The 16906-nt window shown below is 38.1% G+C and overlaps 1 protein-coding gene across 5 annotated transcripts in view; it reads left to right on the plus strand.

Moving 5' to 3' along the window:
* Positions 1 to 8: 8 nt before the first annotated feature.
* Positions 9 to 16906, plus strand: part of ZNF280D (zinc finger protein 280D) — a 53403-nt gene continuing 36505 nt past the window's right edge. For 4 of the 5 annotated variants that reach the window (XR_001412343.1, XM_014944593.1, XM_014944592.1 and 1 more), the window contains exons 1-5: positions 9 to 144; positions 5766 to 5911; positions 9655 to 9720; positions 9828 to 10177; positions 15881 to 15998. Coding sequence is in view for 4 of the 5 variants with exons in the window: in XM_014944593.1 (XP_014800079.1) it covers positions 5773 to 5911; positions 9655 to 9720; positions 9828 to 10177; positions 15881 to 15998 (673 nt within the window). In the remaining variant the exon portion in view is untranslated. The remainder of the gene's footprint in view (positions 145 to 5765; positions 5912 to 9654; positions 9721 to 9827; positions 10178 to 15880; positions 15999 to 16906) is intronic. The other variant, XM_014944595.1, reaches the window with a different exon arrangement.

Here is a 16906-nt window from a genome sequence, read left to right on the forward strand (position 1 = left end):
CTGAGGTGGGGCGCCGCGGTCCGGCGATGTGAGGCGCCTCCGCCAGCGCGGCTGCCTCCCATCCCCCCCCACCCCGCGCCAGCCCAGGAGGAAGGGAGCGGGGCGGCCTGCCCGCTACCGCCGCCTCACCGGACGCGCAGCACGGTAAGGCAGCCCGCTTCTTCCCCTCGGCCCTCCCTGCCGCCTCCCTGGGAGGAGGGAGCCGCCGCTCAGCGGCGGGTGGGCCGCGGGGGGATTGTCGCCTGTGAGACCGACGCCATCTTAGGTCGGAGCGCGGCCTTGCCCCCTCTCCTCCCCCCGCCGCGTCTGTGGAGCGGGGACCCCGCGCCGTGAGGGCTCCCTCGGGCCGCCCGCGGGGCCCCGCTGGGAACCGGGGCGTTCTGCCCATAGGGGCGTCCCGGACAGGGCTCGCTCCGCCCTTCCTCTGCCGTCCGTGGGCCGGTCGTGGCCAGGGCCCTCCGGCCATTGGCAGCGGATGCTGCCGGGCCTCCTCCCCTCCCGGCGCGGCTGTGGTATGTGGGCCTCGTCCAAAGGCGAACCTGCAGCCGGAGCCGAGTCCTTGCGGTCACCCGGCGCTGGGGAGGCGGGGCGGTGGGGCTGCCCGGGGGTGTGAGCTCCTCAGCGGCCCGCGAAGGCAGCGTCGGCCCGCCCGAGGCGGAGCTTGTACCGTCTCACGGCGGAGAGGGCAGCGTTGGCTGGTGCAGCTTGGTTTTGAGGGAAGCTGGTGTCTACTTCGGCCTTTTTAAAACTTTGAGGTTCAGTTTCAGCGCGGTCATCCGTTCTTCGCTGCTGAAACAAACGCAGCACAGTTGCGCACAGTCCTGAAAAAGCTGTGGTTTGCACACTCTTCTACAACTAGTTATGTGCCTGTATGGGAAGTTGTCTGAAAAATATAACATGGGTGCTTTCCCTATGGTCTGTGTTGTAAATAATAGAACTTTCCTGTTCACTTGAAGTGCAGCTGTTAAACTGGAGGGGAAAAATTTGAATAGTTCACTGATAATACCATTATGGTAAGATGACAAACTTTCTGGTTAATGTAGATGTCCTCACTCTGTAAGTGATTTCATATTGGTGATTTGGTTCCGTTTTTTAAGCCAATCCAAAGAAGTAATGAGTTTTGGAAAACTCACTTTACCTTAAGAGTGGAACAGGTGAATTGCATCTAAAGTAGTAAATGGGTTTTCAGTAACTCTAAATCTTATTGCGGCTGCATTTGCCATGATTTTCTATAGTATTGATTTCCATGTATCTTTAAGGTGCCTCTGCAGATCGCTTTCTGCTGTTTTCACTGTTACATTCTTGTTACATTTACTAATGTTTGTATCACTTCTGTTTATGAGTGCCTTTATATCCTAACAGTAAAAAAAAGCAGATTATAAATACAACTGGCCTTTAATAAAGTTAGGTATCTTTAAATGTAATTGCCATGTCCAATCTAGTGCTTTTAAAACGCTTGTTTCATCAGAAGCTCGTTGCTCTTCAGTTGGACTATTTTTTTCTGTCTTGTATCAGGTTTTTAGTTCATTGCTTGTCTAGTAACTATTACAGTGTTTCATGGACTTCTGTCTTTGCAGATTGTTGATTATCAGTGCCTGCCTAATGAACTTTCATGACTAGCCTTAGCTTTTGTGGAGCAGTTGCCTTTTAAAGCGATATCTTGATATAGTCTAATGATATTTTTTAAATGTTTTAAATAACTTGTTCAGAATTCTGGCACTTTTTATCCTAGAGCAATGATTTAAACGTTTTCTTTATGTACATAGAGCATTTCATTGGAGTTTTGGACCTTTCAAATGTATGGACTACCTTTAAAGAGATGTGTATATGAATGTGTATATATGTTGATACATATTTTAAAATGAGGACAACAAGGTCTTTTGTAAATAAGTTTACCTTTCTTTTACTGGCATCTGCATCTCCACAGGGAAATATTTTGGGAGAGTTGGGGAAGGGCTCACTGTTGCTTTTGGCTTTGAGAGCAAGCACTAGCAGGATTCCTGGAATGCATTTTCTGCGTTAATGTAGTTAAAGAAGCTGAAGACTTGGAAGCTAGTTGTACTCTAAAAATGGATCTAGATGTTTCCCTTGGCAATGAAGACCACTTGAGCAGGTCCTGCACACCACCTATAATCAAATCCTTTCCCCCATACTGCAACTTTGATTGCTCAGGCAACCAATTTTTTTACCTCTCTGTTGTAGGGGTAAAACTGTTAGTGGGCCAGGCTATTTTTAACCTGCACTGGTTCGTGTTGTAGTCCCATGAAAAGTTGTACTAGCACAACTGAGGGAACAGTGCAAAAGCAGGGTGGGAACTCATTAGACTGACTTTGTTTCTAGGAAGAAAGTCAGTGAAAGCTTGACTTCAAATCATAGCATTGAAATAAAAATAGATTAAAAGATCTGAAATAATCTTGATACTTGTCTTTTAAAAGCTGTTACACATTTGGAGTCACCTTTTGAGAATACCTTAATATTTACATCCTGATTCATAAAATGAAACATCCATAAGAGATGCCACCAGTTGGTGTAACTTTCTAAAAGTCCATGCCTATGTTATCAAATTACTTTAAACTATATAAAAAAAACCCAAACACAAAACCAGCTGTATTATAGTGTAGCTGAGATTTTTGCATGTATCTTGTGAGAATTCTGCTAACATATAGATTGCTTGTGTCTATTTTGTGGTTTCAATATAAATTACATGTGCTCTCATTGGCATTGATAACTTCTTTCCCTGAGGTCAAATAAACCCTTTTTTTTAATTAAAAAAAACCAAACCCTCGTGTTTATGTTGTCAGTTCCATGTAAAAAGTCTCTGAAAATAGTCTTCCACTTTGCCTTGGAGTCTAATAAACTTTGCTTATGCGTTAGTAAAGAAAAGGCATTCTAAAGAACAGCCTTCCACAGAGGAGAGTCAGGATCCATTCTCTTTCATTTCATGTCATATTCTCTTCTTTCCTAGCATCATGTTTAACTTCAGCACCCTAAGCTGATAGAGGGAGGAAGGAAGGAGTAAAGCTTTGCTACTGTATCGCCAAGACTTTGAATGTAACAGCAGCAGCCCCATTCTTAGGCACTTTAAATGAAAGCAGGGACACAATTCTGTCTGCTCCCCTGTGATAAGCTATTACCGACTAATTATTTCCACAGTCCATCACCAAATCTAGCAGCTCATTACTCCTATTCTGAAATTGTCTTGTCTTATTATTCAATACATTCATCAATGACCTGGACAAAGGGATGTACACTCAGCAAATTTGCTGATGACACAAAACTAGGAGGGGTGGCTGATGCCATGGCTGATGGAGAAGGCAAATGGCATCCTCGGGTGCATCAAGAAGAGTGTAACCAGCAGGTCAAGGGAGGTTATCCTGCCCCTCTACTCTGCCCTGGTGAGACCCCATCTGGAGCACTGTGTCCAGCTCTGGGCCCCACAGTTCAAGAAGGACAGGGAACTGCTGGAGAGGGTACAGCAAAGGGCCACAAAGGTGATTAAGGGCCTGGAGCATCTCTCCTACGAGGAGAGGCTGAGGGACTTGGGTCTTTTTAGTCTTGAGAAGGGAAGACCTAGGGGGGAATCTAATCGATGCTTACAAATACTTAAAGGGAGGGTACCAGGAGGACGGGGCTGGTCTTTTCTTAGTGGTGCCCAGTGACAGGACAAGAGGAAATGGACACAAACTTGAGTATAAGAAGTTCCACCTAAACGTGAAAAGGAACTTCTTTACTGTGAGAGTGGTAGAGCACTGGAACAAGCTGCCCAGAGAGGTGGTGCAGTCTCCTTCTTTGGAAACATTCAAAACCCGCCTGGACAAGTTCCTGTGCAACCTGCTCTAGGTAGACCCGCTCTGGCGGGGGGGTTGGACTAGATGATCTCTAGAGGTCCCTTCCAACCCTATATGATTCTATGATTCTGTTAAATATTAGGCAGTTTGTCACCATGCCTGTGCTGAAGGCTTCCATTTCAAACACTGCTGATAGATAATGAGTATTCTTAGTTTTGTGTAACTATACTTTCAATAAAGAAATGTGGCTCAATGTTTAATATATATATTGCTTTTGAAATATTTTTGGAATGGAGAAAATAATGATAAATTGTACAGAAAAATGCGTTGAATAAACACCCTCTTCATCTTACAAGATAAATCATTTAGTTTAGGAAATAGCAGTTTATGACTATGAATGAAATCTTGATTTTGTCGCCTTGTAGATAAGGTTTGATAGGCTTAATAACATAATCCTATACAGTGGTGCTGGTCTGATGCTCTGGATATTAAATCTAGGGATTAAACTGTCAGAGAACTATCTCTGTATAATAGTGGGAAACCAAACTTCCTTAACAAGTTTGCTTTGTCAGGTAAGTGTTGCGTCAGCACAAGAATGAGAGAAGCATTGGTAATGTTTTTTTGTTGGCAGTGGCCTGGTTAATAAGACATTAAATTTTCTTATATTGATTGCGGCCTTCATGAAAGCAACTGTTGCTTGGATATTCTTTGCTTTTTTGTCCAAGCAGTCCAATGATTAATTGAATTTCATATACTTAACTGCTCATTTATTTCAAGGAATTCCTGTATTGGCTGGAGTCACTACTTGGTTCCTCATGCAAAACTATATTGCTTCCCCTCTGTTTTACTGAAAAAAAAGTCATTGAATTTTATGAAGCTCTGTGTCTTAGGCAAAGAAAACACTGGTTATTGCTGAGGCAGCCCTGTGGTTTTTATGAAATTACTGGTCTTACTACAAATTAGATTATTGGTAGCATGGGTAAAGGAATAGAAAAGTTTCTTATTTCCTGTATTGTTTGGAAATACTTTCAAGATTATGTTAGAAGATATGAAAAGAAAGAGGAAAACTTCATTAGCCATCTTCATTTTTTAAAAAAATGAATAACACTAGTTGTGATTAGAAATGCTGATCATAATTTGGTTAATTCCAAAAGCTACATATTTTCATTACTCTTTTCATACATTATGTTTTTTCCTTACTGCAAGAGCAAGTTTCCAAGTGCAAGGGACTCAGTCTAATGAGGCCTATGCAAAATTTTTATCAAGTCTTAATTGATTATGAAAACACTATGCAATGTTGTGTGGGTTAGTTTGGGGGTTTTGTTGTTGTGGGTTTTTTGTTTGAGGGGGTTTTGTGGGTGGATTGTTTCTTGTTGAGGAGGTTTTGGGGAATTCTGGTTTTGGTTTTGTTGGGTTTTAAAGAAAACATGGCTATATGGGAAGGCCTGGAAAAATCTTACAAAATTTGTGGGGTTGTGGGTTTGGGTGCGGTTTTGTTTGGTTTGGTTTGAGTTTTTTAGAAGTGTAGAAAGTAAAGCTGTAATTAGTGTTGCTGTAACTCAGTTGTGCCAGGTATATTACACGCTTCATAGTAGAGTCTTCGCATTTCTTTTGAATAACTTACCTGGAAGAGGAGTGGTTTTTTTAGATACCTTTCACTGTGGTGTCAGAGGATTCCTCTGGTAGTTACTAGTGGATTATACAAAAATACTTTAAATTATGTGGAGGATATCTTCAGTTTTTTCTCATGTTTGATAGCAAAGATGAAAATTCAAATAATTATCAGAAAGGTGATGTGGTGTCAATCTTTGAAGATCTTCTATATCAGATCAGGTTCAACCTGGTGGGAGAATGGGGTGGGAAGACTGTTCTATGGGAATTATCATGAAGTGCAGTAATCTTTACTGACCAGTGAAATATTTGTTTCGTGAAAGTACTGAATGTTTTGGCATGTGTGTTTTGTTTTTTACTGTCTAGTCTCAAGATGGCAGAATTATTTATGGAATGTGAAGAAGAAGAGTTAGAACCGTGGCAAAAGAGAGTGAAAGAAGTGGAGGAAGATGATGATGATGATGAGCCCATCTTTGTTGGGGAAATCTCAAGCTCGAAGCCAGCTAGTACATGTAAGATAATCTTTTCCATAATTTAAAACAGGTATTTCAAGGAGTAATATTTTAAACTTACTTTGAAAATATAGAATTTTTCACAGTAAGGCCTAAGAAATTCTACATCTTAAAGCTGTTCTGTAGTTTGCTGTCACACTGAAAATGGGAATTCTTAAATTCTGTCCTAAAACCAAGGTTATGCATAGCTCTGACCTTAAGTCTCAAGTCAAAACAAGGATGTTTGAAGGTTTTAGCATTTACAATATGGTTAAAAATCAAATACGCTGAAACTGTGCATGCAATTGCTCTTAATGTAGTTGATATTTAGTTAGATACTTGAAGTGTTTCCCTACTAAAGTAATGTGCATGAATTTAAGTTTTCATGTTACAGTCCCTCTTTTTTCTCCACCCCACATTGCATGTGTTGGTGGACATCATTCTGACAAAACTAAGGTAACTGTCTTAAGCACAATCAGGAAAAGTGGTTAATGTGAAAATAGTAGAAGCCTCTTTGTTAAGTAAGAGATTTTTATTAATATACTCATTAATCCCCTGTAAAATATAGAGTTTTTTCATCAAGTTCTGTAGTTTTCTCCTAATGCAGGTAGTGCAGGGAGTGAGGTTAGGTGGTTGTGATGACAGCAGCTGTCAGGATTCCATGTTTGTCCTGTGCTTGGGCTGTGGCAGGTAAGTAAAGGAGAATATTTTTGTTACTTAAATTGATTTTAGTAATGAAACTTCTTGATTTCTGTATGCAGGCATTTTGTAATCAATTGTTAAGAGGTTTGACCTAAGATTCCTCTAGCTGTTGAATACATGAGACTGTCTGGTGAGGTTTACTGCTTTCAGTTTCTTTCTCATCTCTGCTGTGCTTGTACCCAAGATTTCCATGATCATTTTCTGAAGACTTATAGTTTGTAGTGAAGAATCTCAATACAAAATGTGAAATAAGGCTGTCACACTTTGGTGCATGGACTTTGGAGCTATTATTAGCTGTTCAGTCACTTTAGTTCACAATAGTTTCATCTTCTATCTGAATTCCATTTTACTGAGTTACTCGCTGGGGTAGTAAGTCTAATGTTCCTTACACTAGCTTTAAAAAGTGGAAAATTATGTTTTAGATAGTAAAGAAATACTCTTTAGGGTTAATTTTTTGGAATATTTAAAAATATTTAAGGTTCTCTTGAAAATTTGAAGAATATCTTAAAATTGCTCTAAAATTTTTGTGCAGTTACAAACTTCCAGAAGGACTGAAAAATAGCCTTGTTGTTTTCTGGAAAGTCAAGAGATCTCTGGATTGCTGCTGGTCATTTGCAGTAGGTCATGGGATAGAACAACTATTAAGGCACCACAGGCATATGTTGGAACAAAAAATAAGCCAAGTTTTTTTGCAGTTGTTCTAGGCTCAAGATTTTTTTTGTAGTCATAAAGGATGGAAATATTTCAGGTAAAACCTCTAACTTTGATATGATTCTGCAACTTCAAGAACTTCGGTAAGAGACAGAGACTTACAATGTATGTATCTTACTCTAGCAATGTCCTTACTCAGTCCTGACACCAGTAAAATCACTTATGGTATAACTTTTTACTTTATCTCTTTTCCTTCCCTTTCCTCTACTTTTCTCTTTGTAATCTTCTACTTCGCTATCAAAAACAGCTATGGAAGAATGACCTCAGTTGTTCTCTGGTTTGTAAGTAGCACTGCCTGGCAGTAGTCAGGCTTCAGTTTGTTATTGGTGATAGGTAAGACACAGTGGACTCAACTTTGCTTATCACTGCTGCTTGGTTTTTACCTGAGAAAATTGCTGTCTGATCAGGTGAAAAATTAGATGACAAATGGAGACTCACGTGTAGTTATTAATTTTTCTGGAAGGTATATTTTCTACAATACATAGCAATTTTTTTTAACCTTTTCATGACAATGCATCAATTAGTTTTTATACAGACTGGTGTAGAAAGCTTGAAAGAAATAGTTAAAAACCCAACTTTGACTTGCTGGACGAGTGTCATGTATAACAAAGTGTCTCTTCTGAGGTACTGGAGGATCACTTTGATTGAGATGAAAAGTAATTCACACTTTGTAGCCTTTACCATTTCCCGCAACTGCTCATTTTTCCTACAGTTACTATTCATTTTTCTTGCTTCCTTTTTAATAATGATACAAGCCTGTAATTTGTTGTTACTTTAAAATATTGTGCTGCATGTTAGCTTTCTTATACTTCAGTGCTGTTTTACCTAAACAGGATAAATAATGCTTTGATAGGAGTGGGGAAAGGGCACATCAGGTCAATGAAGCATCAGTTGAGTCATGTAAATTTAGTTTATAATTTCAAATCATTGGCTTCCTGAAATATTCTTTTTAAAAATGGTAAAATCTACCTTTGTATTTTAGGATGTGAATTGTGTGCACATCAGACTGTCTGAAGCTTAATATGCTTTCTGAGGCATAACTTTAGAATAGCTTTTTTTCTTGTAGGTAGATGAGGGCTTTAGTTTCATTTCACTCTGGAATTCAAATGTAAGGTATAGATTTATTAACAGACACAAAGTATGTGTTCAGCGAAATCCTTGCTCATAGTTAGTTTTGTGTTGAAGTAAAAATAGTATTACTATTACAGAATGAAATTTCATCATATGTTAAAAAATGCAAACCTGTTTGGATCTGTTGGTTGCAGCTGCTTTTTTATTAGTATGATCTAAATGCAGGTGACAGGTTGAAAGCTGTGATCTTCTGAGCTCTACTGCTTTTAGATTTATTTGTCAACCTGAGTAGTGTATACTAATGAGCCATTGCTGGTGCAAACAGCCTTAAGGTTGTTAAACACAATGTGTTAGATACTCTGAGATCTGTTGTTTGAGATCCTGATGTAATTTGAGCCTGGTTTGAGAAGGTACATTAAATGTTGTTGGTTAGATATTGAAGGATCTATCTAATTTCATATGCATATTTTCACATGTCAGAGCAAGAAACTTCACAGCAACACTAATGGAATTGAGAATCTGGCAGTAGAAAAATATTTTCACTTGATGAATGTATTTGTAACATTCTGGAATGATCAGAAACTCCAGATCAAGACATAAAACGTTGGGGAATATTGGTGGCATTAGTTAGGGAGTAAACATCTAATCTAAGAAATTCCATGTGTTTCTAATGAGCTGGAACACTGGTCATAGGCTACCACAAAGAATATGTAAGAAAATCAGTTCTCTTGTAATGCATTTCCAAGACAACCCTGTTGATTGCTGGTCTGTTGATTTTTCTTTCACATTGGAAAATGGAAATCATGAAGTCTGAAAACAAGTTTGTAAGTGCTGTATCTTCCTGTGATACAGAAACAAATTGTGTAGTTACTCGTTTAGAGAAAAAGCTTCCCCTAGTGTAGAGCGGTTCTAGCATTTGGGGAATATACTATGTATATGAGAAACAGAAGTGAATAAATGCATTATAATCAGCAAAGCTAAATATTTATGAAATGTTCTTTTTGTTTGTTTGCACTGTTATTTGTATGTTAATTTATCTCCAAGAAAATAAAAACTGAGATTCTGAGGTAACTAGCTTAACCTAAGAGAAGTAGAAGAGCATATCTTATATTTGTACAAATGATGCTTTGTTTTGCCACACATTTATTTTAGACATAATATTCTAATCTATAAGTCAAATCCTAATTGGCTTAATTAGTGGATATGAATGCTACTTTTGATTTGAAAAGCAATTAAGCTACTAATTTAACTTCAATTAAGATAAATGTAACTTTTGACAGATATATTGAACAGAGTCAACCTCAGCTCATCACGAAGGGCGATACAGAATGGTGCACCCAGTAGAGGTACTTTATTGTCCTAATATGGTAATTAAAATCAAAAAATCCACAACACTTATGAAACATCTGACTGCAATATTATATAAAGATAACTTTGGAATCCTTTGTAACAGGTACAGTTGCTACATTCAAGCCTGACAGTCACCATTATGCGACACCTGCCTCCAGCCCCAGTGCCATGCCTGTTTCGTCAGTCTTTCAGTCTGTATCCAGACCTACAACTAGTGCTCAGCCATTGTCTGTACCAGTGAATGTTTCAGGAACTTCACAAACGCTGCAGAGACCAGTTTCTGGATGTTTATCAACACAGCAGATGTCCGGATCAGGTTCTGGAATATCACAGCCTGTTAGCATTCCAGTGACGACACAGCCAGTATCAAGAAGTATCACAGTTCCTGTAGTGGCTCAACCTGTATCCAGGCCAATGACTACTGTAACAGCACAGCCGGTAATACTCAATCAGGTAAATTTTTATTCCCTTAAACTGTAAAATATTCAGGTGGAATTGCTTTTGAATAAATTAATGAGGAGCATACTGACTCAATCTAGTAATTTGAAGACCTGGACTAGATTATAGACATTCATTATAGGCATTATGTAAACTGGAGATTCTAGGACTATAACCTTGCACTGCTGAATTAAAATATATATTTGAAAATATTGATTTGCAAGACTTCAAAGGTGATAGCTTTAGTAACAGTGGAATTATGAAAATTTTAGGCATAAAAAAAATTAGTACTGCTTAGATTATTTTGTTTAGGTTGTGTGGAGAAATGATGGAAATTTCTCATTCTCTAAATATTGCAGATTTCTGTGCTCAGAGATGGATCCTCTGTATAGTTAAATTAATTTTAGTTTTAAATAGCTTGCATTTGGTGTTTAAAGTAACTTTGTGGTTTTCCCACCTGATTTTTACAGTGCCTCTTGAGATTTTTGCTTCTTTAGAGAATGCTGTAGGTGTAGCTCCCTAGGTGTCTTTGCTTTTTGGTTCACGTGTCAGTTGTAGTGAAACAGTAGTATCATAAGGAGGACTTAAGGAACCAAAAGTTGCAGGGTTAGTAGATGAAACAATTCAGCAGCATACTTGTTTTGTTTGAAAAGCACAAGGGAATTATGCACAGAGATCACATGTTATAGATCTTCCTGGATTGCCACAGAACCTCAGAATGATAACTTTAGGGAGTCAAGTTAGATGCTGTTTTTATTGCCTTAGCTGTTGGACGTTTGTGAGATAGAAAGAATGAAGATTAAAATTTCATTGTTGTATGAGATAAACTATGATGTGATACCTTTATTGAAAATAATTTTAGCTGGAACTGTTTAGACAATGTGTTCTGCCTATAATATTAGCTACTACTGTAAGGTAAAATGAAGTCTGACAGTAGGCACCATCTCCATCATCCGTGCAAATATACACACCTGCAGTTGTCCCAGCTGTCAGTTTTTTTGTGTAAATAAAAATCATGCAACTTAATGTATTCTGCATTTGCTAAGCAGGGGTGTCAGTCTGAATGAATGTAGTTAGTGTGATAATTAGATGTTCTTCTCAAGACTTGTGGCTAAATCATGGCCAATGATTGATTATATCCTAAGAAAAACAATGCAATGGAATCATTGCATATCCAGTGGGTAGCTGAATCCCTGGCAGATTCATTAGGAAGGAATGCATACTTTCCAATTTTGAGTCTTCAGCAGTTGAGCGATAGTTTGCAGAGAGAAATTGTAGGCATGCCTGGTGAAGCAGGTTAGCTAAATGAGTCGCTGTATCTAAAAGGCCTAAAAAATTATATAATCAAAAGTCTAGATATTGGTATAATATCTGTATTGCCTCTGGAGTCCTCTTAAATCTATCTTTATCAAGCAGGACAGTTTAATACAGAAATGTCTGCTACTTCACATAATGCGTACACATATTTCAAATCTGTGAATTTTATTTTTATAAATAACAGAATCACCACGGTTGGAAGAGACCTGAGATCATTGAGTCCAACCTTAAAAACAAACAAAACAAAAACCAACCCCAAACACACCAACAACAAAACAAAAAACACAACACCCCACCACATCACACCCACCCACAAACCAATAAATGTTTACTTATGACATAGTATGCTTTACTAAATCCTTCAAAGGAGTACTTGCAGAATCTTAGCTGCAAAAGGAAGCCCCCTCCTTTACTTCCCTCACCTGTATAAGCTTGTGATTTTGTTCTATTAGAGGCTCTATCTAATGTAGAGGCAAAGCTGCCTCTACCTTGTTTTTTTTAGAAAGCCTTAGAGTAAACAGACCTAGGAAAGCTGAACTTCTCCAAAAGGTGTATGTAAGCCAGACATAATTCCTCAAGACAGTGATTTCCTTTAAAGACACTATGCACACAGCACTTCTTTTTGTGACAGTTTGTTCATCAAGTTTACTTTCAACAGGGGTGTCACAGGTGAGACTTTAGTTAAGTTCTATAGTCTTATTTTGCCAAAATCTGCAGTTTGTTATTCTTCCCTGGCAGCGTAGAGAAACACCTATTTGAAGAAGTTGCAGCCTGAAACATGACTTTAAAGATACACAGCATGGAAAAGGATCTCTAACCATGTATAAAGTCAACTATCTCTATTCCAAGTTAGACTGATGTGCTTTAGAAAGTAATGCATCCTTTTCTGGGATATCCAATGCATAGATATTCCACTGTTGAAATCATCTTATATTATATGTTTTTTTTTTTACAGCATTGACATTTTGATCACAGCTTTTGGTGGCTCTTACATTTAGGATAATCTAAAAAAAGGTAACATCCTATCGTTTGGATGTTAAGAAATTCTTGAGTACCTTTAGAAAGTTTTTTCTGGGTTTTTTTCCTTGCTTTAAGACATGCTGGAAGTGAATCTTCCATCTCTTCAACTTAACTCTTTAAAGTTCAGAATTGCATTTCAAATTTTAGCCTTATCTAGAATAATTTGTTTTCTTGATTTTTGTATTGCACCTGCCACTTGATTCTGTTACACTTTTTATGGGGAAAGAGGCTTGTTTGGTGTGCTTTCTTTTGCTGAGGTACTATAGTTCAGCTTCTTGGGCAAAGTTCTGCTGTTCTTGGTGTCATATGTATCCTGCCTGTATTTTGGTTCACGTCCTTGGTTTGAGTTGTCTTCATTCAAGAGCTCCTTAGGGTTTATGGAATTTTCCCCCCTCCCCTTATCTAGCCTTTATTCCACTTGAGGCCACTGTTTTATATTGATGATTTTCTGCCTTGGGCTTTCTGTGACATTTTTGTTCACACATTTTCTGTTTCTTCCTAACTTAATTATTCCTAAGTGGCAAGGGCTTCAAATAATTTTTTTGGGAAGTGTTTGACATTTGGATCTTCAGCTTCCAGATGTTGAAACTTACATTTGAAATTAAAATATTGTAATGTGAAGGTGACTGTGAGGTGCTAGACGCTGTGGCAGGACCCTTCTTTATCTGAACATCCTTCAGAGTGCCTTTGCATTCTTAATATGGTCCAATATTTTTTAATCTCAGGATGTCAAAGTATTTTCTGTGGGAACTGATGGCTTTTGATCATCAACTGTGTTGAAACACACATTTCCTCAATTTTGTAACATGTAGGTCTGTAACTTACCTTTTGTCAATGTTTGGTATACCAGTTTTATCACTGAAATACCCTTTTCCAGTCACAGGCTCTATTCACTGACTTCCTTTAAAAGTTTTTGTGTTCTTGTTACTGCACTATGTTAATGCAGTTCCAAAACTTGAGTTGAATTTGGCTTCAGTTGTACTGTTTACAGCAATTCTAATTCAGTCACAGCTACTGCTGTTGTATACGATAGCATGGGGCTATCCTCCTCTTTATGAAAAATTTCTTAGTGGTGAAGGTGTTCTGTAATTCAGCACTCGGAATGCTCTCCAGTAAGCCCCAGACAATTCTGTCCATGTCTGTCCCCTGCTTAATAAGCACTTCCCTTCGTCTGAGTGTAATTTAGGTTCCCGTTGTTCCTGGTTAATTTTGGGATAGCAAAGGTCCAGTTATGCCTTGCAATTCCTCTGTGTGAATTTGGTTACCAATTATGTTGGTTTCCATAGTTAGGAAACCTAGGATGCATAGTATCCTATGAAACTGATATTTTTGCTAGTCTCTTGGAAAACTAAAATGGTGGTGGATTTTATTTTCTTTTCTTTCATTTGAGCCTTAGGAATTTAATTTATAAAGGTGTTGGGTTTTGCATTTCTGCATGTGAAAGCACCTGTTCATGTTAATTTGATGGGGTTTTTTCATTGATGTGGTAAAGCTGGGATTGTTTGGCTTTTTTTTTTTTTCTTAAAAATGTTTTGCTTTCTAAAGCATGGGAAGACTCTAGTTGGTTTTTTTTTTTCTGTATGGAAAAAGGCAGAGCCAAATTGCATGAAAGAAATAGCTGTAAACAGAAAAGGACATTTTGAAAATTATGAGACTTTGAATTTTCATGCTTTTTACTTTCTTACTCACCAGATGTGTTTAGTATATACTAGAGAGATGCACATATGCCATTGAAATACCCAGGCAATTATTTTGAAAAAAGTAAACATGTTAGCAGCACTTAAAACCAAACAAACCACAGAGCAGTTAAGACAAGCAGTTTTTGTGTGCAGCGATTGTATGGGTCATATTTTATGTGTAGGTCGTGTGCATAGCCCTTCATACTAAGAGCCTTCCAGAGGCTTACCACCTGAGCATCAGTTGTGCTTAATGTGGGGTTTGCAGGCTAAGTTGCTTTGCCTATGGCTAGTCTGAAACCATTGTGGCTCTTCATTATCATAGAATGGTTTGGGTTGGAAGGGACCTTAAAGACCATTGAGTTCCAACCCCCCTGCCATGGGCCCAGACACCTCCCACTACACCAGGTTGCTGAAAGCCCCATCCAGCCTGGCCTCGAACACTTCCAGGGATGGGGAATCCACTATTTCTCTGGGCAACCAATGTCTCACCACCCTCACAGTAAAGAATTTTTATTTTTAGGGAAATGGAGCTCCTCTTGTCAGGCTTTTTGTTTCACAGTACAGGTTGATGAAGTGTAACAATTGAATTATTTCAGGGTAGAAAGATCAAGTGCCCATGTTTTGATGTTCATACCTTAATTTTGAAATTAAAGCTAACGCTATTATAAGGTTTTTCTTAAATCCTTATTGCTATATTTGAAAATATTTCATGTTCCTGATTTTTTGTGTTAGGATGAATGGCCTAATAAGATGTGAGCAGTGTTGATGAGTCTTGGAAAGTGTTTCTCCTACCTTACCCCCTAAACCTTGAATATTTGTGAAGAGAATTAAATTTCCCATTCCTTTTCCTTCTGAATTTTACCTGTTGAGGGATCAGTGAAGTTGTTTAGTTTTAACAGTTTTCAGTGTTGGAGCCAAGAAATTTGGCTATGGACTATTTAATGTGTTAGGTTATGTGTAGTAACCTTTTAAACTGAAGGTTAAGAAGATATCTAATGTAACACGGTGCTAAGAAACATGAACCAACTTTTAGGTTAGCTCTGCTTTGTAAAGAGAGTTTGATTATATTATTTCTAGAGGTCCTTATTAAATTACATAAAAGAAAAAAAAAACCCTTAGTGATATCATCAATTTCAGTGTCATTCCCAGTCAACATGCTATAGATACACTTTTCTTTTCATTAAAGCTTGACCACATAGTAGAATTTGATTTATGTATTATCATCTTGCTTTGAGAAGCTTCTCCTTGCTGGAGGTTTGTGCTACTTTTGAGTTCTGTTTTCTGATCTTTTAAAATGTAGCTACCTGTTATGCAAGAGTAACAGACAAATGCCTGAGTTTAGGTTGAAGAAATTATTAATTTTTTAAAAACAAGTAAAGTATAATTTGAAACATCATCAGACTTTTGAACAAAAGCACTTATGATTAGCTATTCAAACAGGTTTAGTAATACTTCATAAAATGAACTTACTCTGACACACAGCTATGGATAAATTAACAACCACTGATAAGAGTTGAAAACTTATCAAAATGTCAAAAGTATTTTGGGGAGATTGTAATGAACTTGAGTTACAGCTGAGTACTCAGGACTACTTTTAAGCAATCATTTGTTTTTGAAATAAACCCTTTGAAGCCTGTAAGTAAAAAAAAAAGAAAAATGTTAAACCTCAAATTTCTTTTCCCTCTTGAAAATATCTTACTAGGATTATATTATGGATTCTCCACCAGCTGCACCAGATAATACATCTGGTATACTGTTTGGTGTGAGACAGAACTCGGGAGTTCCACAGTACCAGACTGGGCCAGCAGTGAATGTAACAGGTGGGTATAACTGTAGTAGTTGATAAGAGAAACAAACAGCCTAATGTCATTTAACTGTAGTGCAGATCTTTGGGTTATAACTTTAAATAGACTTTCTAGAACATAGTATAGCTACTTTTTTCTTCCCCCTGTACATAACACTGTATAATGTTTAATGAAATAAACTTTGGAGCCTTGTGTTGTCAGACTTTGCTTTTCAGTACATTAGACTGACCATAAAATCAACTGCTGTCTTCTTGTAATGCTCATTTAGATGGAAAAATTATTGCAAGATCCACCGTAAATTTTTTGACCAATAAAGGCTCGTTTTCAGTCTATCAGCACTCTCTCCCTAGCACGGCTAGGGATGGCTGTCAGCAAGAGTGAGGCTGTGAGCCCTGCCAGGACTGCCTGAGTCTGCCGAGTGGGTTCCCTCTGGTGATGATCTTGGTTTCCTGACTGCTATATATAGGAGTAGATGGGATCAAAAGGATCCTGTCTGAAAAGGGGAGGAAGAGAAAGAATATGTAGTTCGACAACTTTTTTCCTTTTTTTTTTTTCTTTCTTGAAACTAGCTAAATTGTGTTTTAGTAAAACTATTTAACCTACTGAAAAACAAACAAAAAAACACCTTTTTTGTGTCACAGCAGATGGAAGTAGATTTGTGGCATGCAGTGTATTCAGTCTTACACAGGCTGTAACTTGGGACTTCCCTTCTCTTTTGTGAAGGATTGCACTTCTGTAATAACTGACCAGAATCCTGTAATTCAGTTTATAAGTTGCAGATGGCAATCACTTCTGATTCTTCCATGAGGTAACAGATATGGCCTAACTGGTCATACTAACAAGTTATGTAGGACAGAGCAATTGCTAGTTAATTCTGCTTGATGTGATGATTTTGCATCTCTAAATTAGGTACTCACTCCAGA

This window comes from Calidris pugnax, unplaced genomic scaffold, assembly GCF_001431845.1.
Source record: "Calidris pugnax isolate Ruff unplaced genomic scaffold, ASM143184v1 scaffold70, whole genome shotgun sequence".
Lineage (NCBI taxonomy): Eukaryota > Metazoa > Chordata > Aves > Charadriiformes > Scolopacidae > Calidris > Calidris pugnax.